General features: G+C 37.6%; 1 protein-coding gene across 12 annotated transcripts in view; it reads left to right on the top strand.

Annotated features, from left to right (window-relative positions):
* The first annotated feature begins 80 nt into the window (after positions 1-80).
* The window catches only part of ankhd1 (ankyrin repeat and KH domain containing 1), a 33,307-nt gene continuing 19,178 nt past the window's right edge, over positions 81-14,209 (top strand). For 9 of the 12 annotated variants that reach the window (XM_044127288.1, XM_044127282.1, XM_044127281.1 and 6 more), the window contains exons 1-2: positions 81-534; positions 3,227-3,380. In XM_044127288.1, coding sequence (XP_043983223.1) covers positions 256-534; positions 3,227-3,380 — 433 coding nt within the window. In that variant the 5' untranslated portion in view covers positions 81-255. The remainder of the gene's footprint in view (positions 535-3,226; positions 3,381-14,209) is intronic. The other 3 variants (XM_044127285.1, XM_044127284.1, XM_044127283.1) reach the window with 1 other exon arrangement.

Raw genomic sequence — 14,209 nt, 5'->3', positions numbered from 1 at the left:
AACAGAGGTCTATATTGCTCAGCCAATAAGGTGAAAAGGATTCTCCACAGAGGCGGCGTTTCTGAGAAACAGTGCGTATCGGGTTAGGTTGTTAGAAAGTTAATGGCTGGGGGAAAGAGAACCTCCTTAACCCTCGCTTCGGGAGAGTTTCTGGATTCCCTGAAGTAAAATCAAGCAAATATCTTCCAAGAAAGCGCCTGGACGGACGTTTAAGTTAACTAATAGCCCGTTAACACGCGTATTGTGAACAGAAGTATGCAGGATGCAGTAGCCGGGACGGCAATGCTGACGGACGGCTTCGAGGACGAGATTGACTCGGTGACTCCTCGCTCCCCAGTGGCAGGGATGGGGGTAGGAGCGACACCAGGAGGAGTCGGACTTGGAGGAATTGGGATTGGTGTTGGTGGGAAGAAAGTGCGTTTGTACGGCGAGCCCGGTGGACCTGCCGCAGAAAGACTGGATTTCAAACTAGCGGCCGCGGCCGTCCTCTCCTCGGGTCCGGGATCCGGCAGCGACGAAGACGAGGTTTCCGAGGTAGCAACGCTAAGCTAGTTAGCTTAAGCTTAACCGTTGGCAACCACCCCCTCCCAGGCCGCTTAAATTACGTATAGTTAACAAACACAGTGGAGAAATAGTATCTCTACTCAGTCCAGAAGTTTATGAATAGCTCGATGTCGACGGTGTTTGGTAAGACGGGGGCAGTTATTCATGCCAACAGGCTGAAATGTTTTATTTATGCAGCGCAGGCTGTGGCCACGGCCTAGTTCGGGTGGAAGCGACTACGGCCTCGTTCGGTGCTGTCGTCTCGCAACACCCATCACAAGTTTGCTGTCTCTCAGCAGCTTTCCAGCCACAGCATATGCTAGATGTCCAGAAAGCCTCGGACGTGCAGGGCCAGCTAAATGCCAGCCATGTCGTAGTTGTGGTGCAATTACGTCACTTGTCCAAATCATGTAAATTAACCGGGATCTTACCTCTGCGAACTTTTCCAACACGTTTAGGTAATCACGTTTAAGCCCAACAACTCTGGTGGTCCACATTTGGTTCTGATAAATAAGAAAGCTTTTTTTATTTTTTTTTATTTTTTTTTGTAAAGATCATCTACTCGTCTGACCACCACAAGTGTCAGCTTAATTTGTCTCGTCACACATGAGAACAGCTTGGATACATGTTGTGATGTGACTTTCTACGTCTCATGCAGACAGACAGGTGTGATTGCATCTGTAGTTGTGCTTATTATCACACCACATGTACATGTTTGATCTGTAATTGTAAGCAAATAGGTAGCACCCAAACTTTTGGTAGATTTTGTAAAGTTGTAGCATTTCTACAACTGAAGTGCAATATTTTAGAACTGCTCTGCGTGTTTTTTGTGAGCATTAAATGGGGTTGACCGTGTTCTTGACAAAAGCAGACATGCTCATGTGTAGATTGGTTGATGGTAAACACTTCACTTGCACAAACTGGCAAAGTTATTTATTTTGTCACTTCAGTCCTACCTTCAAGTTTACTGTCAGAAAGCCTACTGGCAGGTTGTTATGGAATGTGGAGAGATTTGACACCACTGACCCTTGGACATTGTTCTCGTCGAGGTGCCTCGGTTATACTTTTCTAACATTTGACCCAAGGATTATCTGTCTGAAAACCTAAAGTCATGACAGTCAAGTAAGGATATCAGCTGACAGCGCTGTCAATATGATCCGGCTGTTTTTGTCTGAACATCTGCTTTGTTATAGTGGGAGAAGACGATGACAATTTTGCCACTTGCACCTGATTCAGACAGTTGAATCGGGTTGCTAATGTATAGCATCTTTGCTGTGTTTAGAGCAGAAATAGGACATTTGTTGTTGTACTGTGGTCCAGTGGAGAGCTTGCTACTCTGGGCAGTAGCTAAAATCCTAGCCCCAGGATTAAGCAGATGCCATTCTAGGCCTTTCCAACTCTCTGGATACCATCATGCTGGGAGCTGTAGTTCATTTAATAGGGAAGACTGATATCCATTGTTTATCATGAAGGCCTTTCAAAACTACATCTCCCATTCTCCGTTGCGCTTTATAATATAACTAAATTCCTCCTAAATACTGAATGTTGACTCTCTTCCCATATTAGCTCTAGAGACTGAAAGCCTGCTTTAGTTTTATTAAACTTTTTGGAAACAATGTTTTTTTTTTTTTGTTTGTTTGTTGTTTTTTTTAACTCCTCTGTGACATTGATTATTTGTGATCCATCCAAGCAAAAATATTTAGTTTAAGATTTGTTAATAAAATACAACGTTTCAGTCTATCATTGACTGAGTAGACAAAAAGTAAAATGTTAATGTTTATTCATTTTTATTAATAGCACATATTATATTATATTATAGCAGTTATTTTAAGTTCTAATGATTTTTTTTCCTTCTTGGGTTGATCTTATAATTTAGCTTCATAGGAATTCTTTTTATTCTGAGGTTTGTTACAATTTTAAATATTTAGCTGTTATGCTGAAGGTAAGTGTATATACAAGTTGTCCTGATATGTTCTCTATTACCAGTACTACTCTCTGCATAGGTCACAAATTTTAAAATATTTATAAAGAGCAAAGAAATCGATGAGACGGGGGCGGGGGACGTTAAACCAGAAAATTTCAACGATATTTTATTTACTATTATGCAGATATATTTTTTTCCCCCTCTTCCCCATCTGTAAATACATATTTTTTCTTAAAAGTTTCCGTAATGCATGTACTCCTTAGACTTCTGTGCATGAATAGATCATCTGCAATGCAAAACATAACAACAAAGTGTGCCGAAGCTCAGGTATGAGACTCTAGTGGTGAATTTGGGCAGCTGACTCTCAGCTGAATGCGACTGTGTGCGGAGGTTATAATTCCTCACCAGAATAACGCTCGCCGCACTTTGTCCCTGTGCTCCTTCTTTTGCTTTCCCACTGTTCAGAGAAACTGTAAATAAACAAGAGCCACATGCCTGGTCTTTTTATAGATATTGGACGTATGTGGAGGGTGTGGGACCTCTTTTATACGATGCAATGTAAACAGTAGTTGCAGTAGTTGATACTTTGATTTACTTTATTTCCCTTGCCGATTTGTTCTACTTTTCAGTCCCCAATCCAGATATAGTGATGGTTGCCTTTTAAGCGATCAGATTTAGCGTGACATTAAAGGCTAACTTGAAAATCAAAGCAGTCGAGCAAATTTGAATTAATCACCAACCTTTTCCTGTCTCTCCCAGGTGGAGTCATTCATTTTGGACCAGGAGGACCTGGATAACCCCATTATGAAGACAGCCTCAGAGCTGCTTTTGTCCAGCGCCACAGACGGAGTCGATTTGAGGACTGTAGATCCAGAGACGCAAGCTCGACTCGAAGCTTTACTGGAAGCTGCAGGTACGACGGCTTTCATCTGAATTCATTTCACCCGCAGACGTAACACAGGAGACTGTGCCGTTAAACACTGCATTAATGGTCACACCCATTTTTAATACAACTTGTCTGAAGTCATTCTTTTAACATATACTAACATTCAGTAAGGAGGACCACACCTTTTTTTTCTCTTAATCCATAGAAAGGTGGAGGCCTTACATTGTTCAAAAGAGACTCTCTCTAACTTATTTTTTTTTTTTCCTTGAGGTGACTTCATTTCTTGAGGTCACCGAAACACTTATCAAATTACCACAGCGAGACCACACGGCTTCTTTTTTCAACCAACAGTTTACACTTAATTTTAAGATGGAAAGTTATAGGAATAGAGTAACCCACTCGTCTATGCTTTTCATACTTTGCTACCGGCCCTGTCTGCTTTGGGTTGTACTCTTAAAAATCAGTGTGTGCAGTGTCACAAACTTAAAGAACTGCTTGGATGAATTAGTTGTCAGGCTATTGTAGTCCAAGTCCAACCCAATAAATAATAATGCCAATCGGATGTACTTGGTGTCTTTCATCTCCACACCAGGTTTGGGCTTTGGGGATCAAGATGCTAAAAGTCAGGGAGATAGGTGGGTTTTTATTCCGATGGAGAAGAAAGGGATAGTGTTTAAAATAGGGGATAATTAAATCAACATTGCTTTTGCAGCATTCATAATTTGGGTAATATTATGATGTAATCATGCAGCTCTAAAGCATGTTGATATTACTGAACCTACAGTAAGTGAGTTAAAGGCTCAAACAACCATATACCAACCTGTAAAGTAATTACCTTTTGATTAATACCCAAATGCACATCCACCCTTCTGCAGTATCATCAAGTATGATACTGCAGCACAAAAATCCAGTATTCTCGTTTCCATTTGTGTCCGAGGTTGTCCCAGGCTAGTAAAACATTGTCCCCTGGTTCTACATGAGTTTTGATTATTTCACCCCATGTCATGTTGTGTCTATAGTAGTTTTCAGTCGCATTGTGCCCAAAATATTCAGGTATGAAATGGAGTTGTCTGCTGCAGTACATTTTGTACCGACAATGTATTAATTCAGGAGGACGTTTCGTACCTATTTTGACAACCAAGGAATTTGAGCCAGCTTTCTCTCTATATTATTATATTTACAGTTTAAAAAAACCCCCAGTGGTGTGATATCCAACCAAATTATTGTGGAGGCATATTGTATCATATTTTATATTAGCAGACTGGCACAAATACAGGCCAGGAACAAATTAGATGGAGGGACCGCGTAATACAATAAAAAGTTTAATTGGTGTGGTTTGTGAATTTTATTTTTCATTAGAACTTGTAATCTCTGTTTAAAAGGTCTGTATGTATTAATCCAGTAGGGCTGGGTGTCCTGGCCTCATTTGGGCTTGTGAACATTACGATGCAGATTAGCGCTGGAACGCGCTTGAGCCTCCACCGCGTGCGTGGGGTTTGTGTTCAGCAGCTAATGGCTAATCTCACCCTAGTCTCCTTTCTCCTGGACTAGTCCTTACATAATCTGCCTGTGTTTTTTTTTTTTTTTTTTTGTAAAGAAACCTCAATACATTTTGATCACTTCGACTTGTGACAGGATACTTACATTTTCTATCAATTTTTTTTCTGTATTATCAGAAAAGGATAAATGTGTAATGTAGGTACAAAACATAAATAAAATAGCCAAAAACCCTATTGTTCAGCCAGTTGCCAGGACAGTTTTTATTAATCTCGTAATCTGTGTGGGTCATTAACATAAGATAGTTGATAAGTGCTTGTTAACCACCAAATAAGTTCAAATGGTGAGTTTTCCACATTCATACGTTCTGTCAGCAAACATGGCACAACAAAAACCAGGTGCTTTTGTGAAATGAGCAAATATTTTCCATATTCTAAGTTTGAAGTGAATGTAACAGCAAACATATAAAGGGTGTCTTATGGATGCTAAATGTTTAACTCCATTCCACACCCATAGCTACTAGTTTTATTTCAACTACACAGCTGAAATAAAATGCAAATGTTCTTCTTCCTTTTAGTGGTTTAATAATAACATTAGACCAGAACATGAGGTTTTTGGATCGTGGTTATTCCGATATTAAGTCATTCAGATAAACACTAAAGGTGCAGTTTGTGGAAGTAGTTGTAGTCTGAAGTTGTTGAGTCCCATCTGTCACCTGTCAGTGGTGGCAAGTGGAGGTGACATCATCGTTAGTAAGCAAGTGTGAAGTGTGCTAATGGTTGATGGTCAGTGCTGTGGCTAAAAACAAAACCTAGCCCCATGTCGTGCTCTTTGTTGGTCTCCTGCCAAGACATTTAGCAATTATTGGATTTATAGTATTTAATTTGAGGTTATTTTATAATTCTATTGAACCAGTTATCTCACGTAGGCTGGTGAATATGAGCTAATTTAAAGTCGGTGCGTTTTGTTTCATGAAAATGTTTTTAATACTTTACCACAGTTCTCGGAAAACCGTTTTTTTTTTTTTTTTTTTTTTTTTTTTACCCAATTCCATGTGGGACTAAAAAGATATTTTGCTAAATGATTACCAGTGCCCTGCAGACTTAATTACAACAAACACAAGCTGTAAGACAAGTCAGGCATGGATTATTAATGAAGGCTTCTGTTACCAGTAGCAATAAAAGATGACCTTGACTATTATCTATGATTCTTTTTAGTTACTTAAATGAATGCAATCTGAAGGAAATTGTCAGAATGGTGGTGAAAACAAAATGAACCATCATGAAATATGTAGGATTACGTCTGAGAAGGTAAATCCTCACTTAACATTACTTTGCCTTTGACAAAGTCATATTTACTGGTTATGTTTCCAGTGAGCTGCTAAAATGTTCTTGTTTCTATGGTTTAAAACCAAAAATATATTTTTTCATGACTTCCTTTTCAATGAGATTTGTGTCCGGCCTTATGGAGCACGGTATAATGCAGCACTGCCTCTCTCTCACCTGCCGCTGCACACTGCCACTCTGAAGGTTACTGGATTTTTCCATCTGAGAACACAAAAAAACCTGCCTGTTTGAAAGTCTTTCAGGTCTCGAGTAACTAAAGAGTCACATATTACTGTTTTGAAGCTCCAGTAAAAAAAAACAATCTCTCTCTCTCTCTCTCTCTCTCTCTCTCTCTCTATATATATATATATATATATATATATATATATATATATTTATATATATAAATATAATATTCTGTCCATTGAGCCAGCTTACTTAACAATAACTATTTTCAGCATGCATTTGTTTTATAAGCTTGTAACTAACTAATATGATTAGCTGAATCAGCTGGAGAATTCTTTACCATTTAAATAATAATTTCAAAAAACAAACTTTGTAAATTGTGTTAATTTAGCTAATTATCGTGTATGAGATATATTATGAGACCATGATGACAAATAAACCGGTCTGGTTTTTGTGAAGTTGTTTAAATATTTTTCTGCTCCCTTTTTTTTCCCACCCTTTTTTTTTCTCTGTGTGGGGTTTAGGTTTGTTTTTGGCCTCAGCACTGACCGTCAATCTTTAGCACTCTTTACAATAGCTTACTAACTATGATGTCACCTCCACTTGAAATTGATTAAGCCAAAACGCACGCAGAAATATATTCTGTAAAGTTAACATACCGGATGTGTTATTTTTAAGTTGTTAGTTAATGTGCTGTTCTTGCACATTAAATGTCAGGTGTATTTTACAATTTCCCCCCCATTCTGATTATTTCAGGAGACTTCATTCGAAATACTCACAAAATAAGATCAACTTTTTCTTCCATATCAAAACTGTTCATGTTGTTACTATTCATTTTATTATATTGGGTGAGGTGAACACTAGAGATGTGCCAGGGCAATTTTGTAAATGCAATGTAAATGGTTTTTGGTCCTTTATTAGTTCTTCAAAAGTTTAGTCCGAAGTTTTATAGCTTTGTTTTTTATTGTTTTTTATTTTGATATGCTAACAGTTAATATGAGCTTTCTTTTTTTTTTTTTTTTTTTGTTCTCCCCTCCAGGGGGTCTTTTTGTGGGCTCTAGTGTCCCTTATTCAACAGTAGGCTGACAGGAAAGGGGGAAGGAGAGAGGGGAAGACATGCGGCAAATGTCGTCGGGTCCGGGAATCGAACCCGCGACGGCCGTGTCGAGGACTCAAGGCCTCCAAATGTGGGTCGCGCTATCCCCTACGCCACCGGAGCACGCCCAAGCTTTCTTGACATAAGTTCACATTCCATTTGGGTCCTCGACTACATTAGAGCTTTTGTTAGAGGATTCTAATAAAAACGGAACATCGATCGGGATGTCTCAACCCGAACGAGTTGAGACATCGGGTGTCTCAAATGGTTCGGGTATTCTACTATAATCTAAAACTGTTTATCAGAGGAAAGTTGGACCTAATTGGATTAGAGGTGTTTGTTTTAAAGGGTTTGTTTAATTTTACTTGAAGTAATTCAAAGTAGGTTCTAGCACTTAGAGATTATACTTACGTTCTGATGTTATCGGTTTCTCTATACAAATGGTGCTTTTTGGTTCTAAGTGCCATCCACTCTGTTTGTTTCCCACTCAAAGATGACATACTTTGCAAAATATGCAAAATATATGTCATGTGAAAAACTATTTTGTGCTTTCACAAAACAATGCAGCATGAGCTTTGGATATGTTTATTTTGCTGGACTCGAGGCTCACATATTTCCTGGGAACATAATAAAAAGCTTTAATTTTGTAGTATAGAGATTATTCTAATTCTTTAAGAAATATTGCCAATTCTTACCTAACCATCAGAGGAACAGTTTGTATCACATATTCTGGACGTGCCAAACCTCAAACAGTTGTTGACTAAACTATTAGAAATATCATCTATAAATGGAGGCATTTACACAGACTTTAATTTGAATTACACACGAGACGAGCTGGCTCGAGCCAGCGGCGTTGCCAAAGCTACACGTTAGCTTTCGGCGACCTGCTGCTTTAAGCATCCAGTGGAAACATTACACCAGTGGCGTCCAGACGGAGTCCTTCAAGGCTAGTATTCTGAATGTTTTAGATCTTTCCCAGGTTCAGCACACCTGAATCAGAGGATGGCTCATTACCAGATCCCCGCTAACATAATAGCACTCTGAGGAGGTAATTCAAGCCTTTAAGTAAACTTTGTTGGAGTAGGGAAATGTCTGACTGGTGTTAGTCAACCCTGCATTGTAGTTATAAGCTTTAGTTACACTGGTAACCTGCTGCTGTGTTTTCTTATCACCTGAAATAAAGAAACTTATAATACTGATTATTTCGAGATGAACAGATTGCAGTTTTTTTTAGCTCATTACCAGTCTTTAAAAAGCCAGATTTTGGCAGATACTAATTTATCTTTATTTTTATTTTTTAAACCAACACTATCGGGTGGTATAAGATCAATATCTTCAATCAAATTTTATTGAACAACATTGAACAGTACCCACAAAACAATACAAACCTGTTTTGATTGCACATGTGGTAGTGCTCTCAAATACACATAAAAGGTTTAGTGCATTGCTGTCCACTAAATTAACTAAACTAAAAACAATCAAGTCGTCCAGTCAGTCAGCTCATTCTCACGGTAGAGCAAAAAGGGGCAGTGGCTGATTTTTCAGGCCTGTGTGGAGGGAGATAAGATCGGTATCATATGTGGGTATCGACTCATCGTCGCTCTCGTAAAATTAAGGAAGTTGGGGATTGATCAGTTCATTCTTATAATCGTTACATTGAATGCATACATTTAGAACATCTTCTGACATGTTAAATAAATTTTTAATTTTCATAAAAGTGGATCCAGTGGCCCCTTCTAGATATTTTTATACTGCATTTAACAGGTGTCAGCCTGTATTCAAAGTAATTAATTGACTAAAGCCCTGTAGAAGTCTAGTGAAAACTTCACTTACTGGATATTTTGCACCGTGACGCTTTGAGAATGACGACTTTGAATCGAGTCGTTCTGCCTTTTCCAACTCTGTGGCCACAGTGGCAGATCTTTTGAAATCTACTGCAAATATTATATTTCCCTGAGGCAAGTTCTGTTGAGCCAAAAAAAGTTGCATTCATTCTGATCATTTTGATTACACTTCCAGTAGACTAGCATATGACCACACGTGGGAACAAGGAGGGGAAGTGTGCCCTAGTCCAAATTTCTTTCCAGATTTTGTTTCAGTCATTGAAATGAAGAATTGTATTAATAATAAAAATACACAGCTCATACTAATAAAGAATTAGAGATAACTTTTAATATGACGAGGGCTGCATTAGCTGGAAAATTAGTTATTACTCATTACTCCTTCAAATTTCATTATTTGGAAAGGATCTGTCTGTGGAAGATTCTTGTTTTTTTTTTTTTTTTTTTTTTTGTTGTTTTTTTGTATCAAGGCTAAGCTAGGATATTCTTCAGGCTGACGTGGGTTTACCTTGTATTTTTACTCCAGCTCTCTCTTGACATGGGCGGATCAGCTGTTTATTGCAGGATGTGTGAAGCTGGAGGAACACAACCCTGCAGCTCTACAGCATTGCCGTGCCTTGTTGCGCTCCTGACAACTATCAGCTGTCTCTATCACCATGTTGAATTAAATTAGACCACAGTGTCTTAAGCAAGTGCTGCAGTCTGACATGAACACGAGACAGGAAGCCGAAATGCATTCAAGAGAAATGACGTTTACGTTTAAATATAGCGGTGAATATATAAGTTAAGCCACACGTTTATCGGATCAGATTTTATATATGAATTGACTTTGACTCATTGGTTTTATATGACCGATTGAAATTTTAGATTTGTTTGATCAACTTAAATATTTCCATGAACACATTTATGTAAAAGTGGCTTAAAATAACCTGGCTGTAGCTTCTTCTCTGCGCCTTTATAGCTCTGATGATAGAAAGGGTTTGGATAACTCTACCAGATCTGCTTTGCCTCACGGCAGGCACGGTCTGGGAAGGGGAGCGATTCACCAGTATAGATGATAATGGAGCTGCTTGCTTTCAGACCCACTGCTGGTCAGAGCTTGGTGCTCAGTAAGCTGGAGCTGATCGAAGGATCAGCGGCACACAGATTGGTGTCCCACTGACTCCTCGGGGATCTGCCTTCAGCTGTGTGACTGGCACGGGGCTGTAGTCTCACATATTTTACACTTTGACAGTCTCTTCAGCCACAGCAACGACACGCCACTAATAAATGTATCTCATTATGAACCACGAATGCTGAGAAGAATAGGGTGGCAGATATTTGGGGAGAAAAAAAAAAAAGTTGAAACAATTAATGGGAACTGATTTTTTTTTTTTAAATGGTTGTCAACTAATTTAGTAATCGATTAATTAACTGGAGTAGACTAAAAAGATAATTTATTGACAAAAAAAATCCCAACATATTCAGAGAAGTAATTAAGTCAACAGTGTACAAAACACATATACATTTAAGATATATATATATATATATATATATAATCACTTTTGTCTGTATTTATGTTCTACCCATAACTCCTCAATAGCATTGTTTTTTTTTGTATTCACATGGTTAAAATTCACTTAAAGAATGCTATGTTATTGCAATAATTTGTTTTCTTATTTATTAAAAATAATTATTATTCATCTTGATCTTTATGTATTTTTAATATTGTATTAAAAATGCTTAAGTGGCTTAGTTAAAATTCTGCCAGTTTTTGTATCTAGTTAATCCACAGAATAATCATTTATTAATTTAATCATTACTTGCAGTCCTATTGTAGACACTTGCAAAGGACTGTTTGAAATATGTAATATTTATGAGCTATTATATTATATACACTCTTTACATGTCAATTTCATATTCAGCTTGCTGGATGGAGTCCCACTGTAATAGATTCCCACATGTGACACTAATGACCCCCGACCCCTTCACCAGTCAGCAGTCTGTAGTTGTTTTCAAATCTCCATATAATACAGCTTAGTTTAACCGCAGCTCATGCAAGGTATCAGTTAATATGAGCTTATGTAATGACAAGCACCACTAACCTATGACCCCAAGGTTTAGTCTCTAGGCTTGTGTTTTTTCTGCCTTTTATGATGCTTCTATTAAACTGCTTTAATCACACGATTAAAGTCCGATTTTCTCTAAGAGGTGATCAGACAGCATACAGTAGACCATTCCTACCAGTCAGAAAAAAAATGGATCTTCTTTAAAACTCAGTACTTTTTTGCGTGTCCCAAAAGCAGCAGAAAAATTACAATTCAGTCTGACTGCAAATACCTAGTAGAACTTAAACTTTCAGACTTAATTCTGTAATATGGGGGTTAAAGTGAATCTGTATGGTCATGTCGTAGTATCTAGATTGTTGACAGCTTAACGAAAAGTCCAAACTTAAAAGTGCAAAAATCGCTTATTTTTCTGCCGTAATACTGCTGTAGGTGTCGGTTTGTTCTTTAAATTGCATTATATACTCTCATCCTGACATCTCTTTTTTTTTCCCCCCCCAGTGCAAAGCTCATGTTGTCAATGTAAATATGACAGTTATGCGTGTAGAGGTTGCTTATGGGAAAACACTCACTGAATAGGGCTTTTTAAGCTAAAACAGATGTTTCAGTGTCCTTGCTGTTAAATGAAAACTAAGATGAGGGACTTGGGGACGCTTTGCATGTAAATGGCTTTTGAAGACACTGCACAAATCTGTATTTTTAATAATGGATTTCAATGAAATAAATAAAGTGGCGACTGGATGTTTTTAAAAAGCACGTGTTCAAATAATCATTTTGTATTCTTAGTTTTTCACTAAAAAGTTAAAGGCAGATGTTTTTTGTTTTTTTTCTTTTTTTAATGATCTCTGTAAAGGGTTGGTTGAGTTTTATTGTTTGTATCTCAGTTGGTTTACCTCAAATGCTGTCATTTTAGTAACCTGCCTGCACATGCATTGTTATTCAAGTTGTTTTTTTTTTACTTCAAAGCTGCTGCCAGTAGCAAGTCGAAGCTTACCAAAAATTTCTGCAGCACCCGGGTACTGTCTTCTGTGAAGGCTCAGGCTGTATTTTGCTTTACTAAAAATAGTGAAGCATAAACAAGTAAAGTTTAGTTGGCAAACATAAAGCAACTCTCAAGTCTGCACAGCCCTGCTTAAAACCCTGTTATATATACACTTGTATTGAAAGTGGACTCCTAATGAATCATTTAAAATATTTTCCTCATGTGTCACATAATAAACAAAGGAAAAACGCTAACCTCTGGGAATTTTCAGTAAGCCAGTTACACACCGTTAAACTTCACAATTTATTGAAGAACCTTTGAATTTCAGCAATCGGTCTCAAAATCCCACATTTCGACATCAATTGCCCTCTCTACCTCGCCAAGTATGAAGATACAGCCAGACTTGGGTGTTTCTACACTTTTTCTGTCCAATTTGATCTGGACTCTGGCTTAACCTTTCCAAAGCTTTTGTCCCATAAAGTCATTGTTTTGTTTTTGTTTTCAGAGCAGACATTTAAAAGTTTTGTCAAAATGATCTGGTACTTTAACTGATGATGATTTCATCTACCCAGACAAAATCTGCAGTTCCATCTGAAGAAAACTAACCATTCTGCTATGATTATGTTTCACTGTAGGTGTGGTGCTCTAATGGTCATTTAAAATGGGGATTTTTTTGTGTGTGTGTGTTTCAAATTTGGATTGGGAAATAGTGGGTCAAAAGTTGAAATTTGGTTTCTTCAGCCTATAACATGAGGTGTTGGAAAATTTAAGCCATAGTTGAAAGGAAATGTCTGTTTACAGCCTTGCTCATTCAGTCATGTTTATTTGGCAGCCTCCCTAACAAGTTTTAGTGTCGTCTTTAACAGCATTTTGTGGAAACCTCCAGTTTCTGAAGTGACACTGATGTCCTATATTTTTTATTAAATTAAAAGTGTCTGTCTTTCCTGTACCATAGCATGATTCATGATTCTCATTCTCTCTATGGACTGAGAATGTGTCTGGAATATTCTGGTCGGACTGGTGAAATCTTTTCTCGCAGTCAATCTCGCTATAATTGATAGTTATGTATTCAAGGAGAGTGTTCTTGAATCAGAGGGTTTTTTTGTTAAAGGATTAGCTTCAGGCTGAACAGGCAATTTATTGCTTATTTTTAATGGTTTATATTTAACAGATGCGTTAGATAAATAAAATTACCTTGGGAAAATGCTTGTAAATGATTTATCATGGTCTTATTTTCTTACAGTCATTTTGGTTTTGAAGCAACTTGGTGTTGGTTCATAATTACGTTACCACCTACCACTTTTTTGCAAAAAAAAAAAGAAAGAAAGAAAAATCCTATCATGATGCTTAACTAGCTAATATTTATTGCAGTTTTAGCAGTTCCTTATGTTATGCGTCCTGCACACACAGTTATTGCGATGACGATTAATTTCCTAGATATTGTCCTGCTGTGCTTTCAACTTCTGGGACGGAAAGCTCAGATCTCATCAACAAATGAAGATGCTTCTTATGAGAAATACATTCTCATTTCATTGTAAAGCATGCCCGTTATGCCTAAACTCAAAGATGCAATTGTCAAAGAGAAAGAGACTTTGTTTTTAGTTATCAAATTAGTTATGTTCTGTTGTCTTTTTGCTTGTTTTTTGCCTCTTATTCTCCCTCTTTGGCTTTTTCGACCTTTTCATAACAAACAGTCACAAACGCATTTTTATCTCATGGTAATTTGAATTCTTAATATTCCTTTGACTTTTTACCTCCACTTCTAGTTCCTCCTTTTTTTCCCACATTCTTCCTCTCATCCATCTAAAATTCATACATAAGATGTTTTTTTCCCCAACCATTAACGGCTTTAACCTGAGTTTTTGAGAGAAACAAACAATAACA

Source organism: Gambusia affinis, linkage group LG09, assembly GCF_019740435.1.
Source record: "Gambusia affinis linkage group LG09, SWU_Gaff_1.0, whole genome shotgun sequence".
Classification (NCBI taxonomy): domain Eukaryota; kingdom Metazoa; phylum Chordata; class Actinopteri; order Cyprinodontiformes; family Poeciliidae; genus Gambusia; species Gambusia affinis.
Note: the sequence above shows the minus strand (reverse complement) of the source record. Positions and strands in the feature narration are given on the sequence as shown.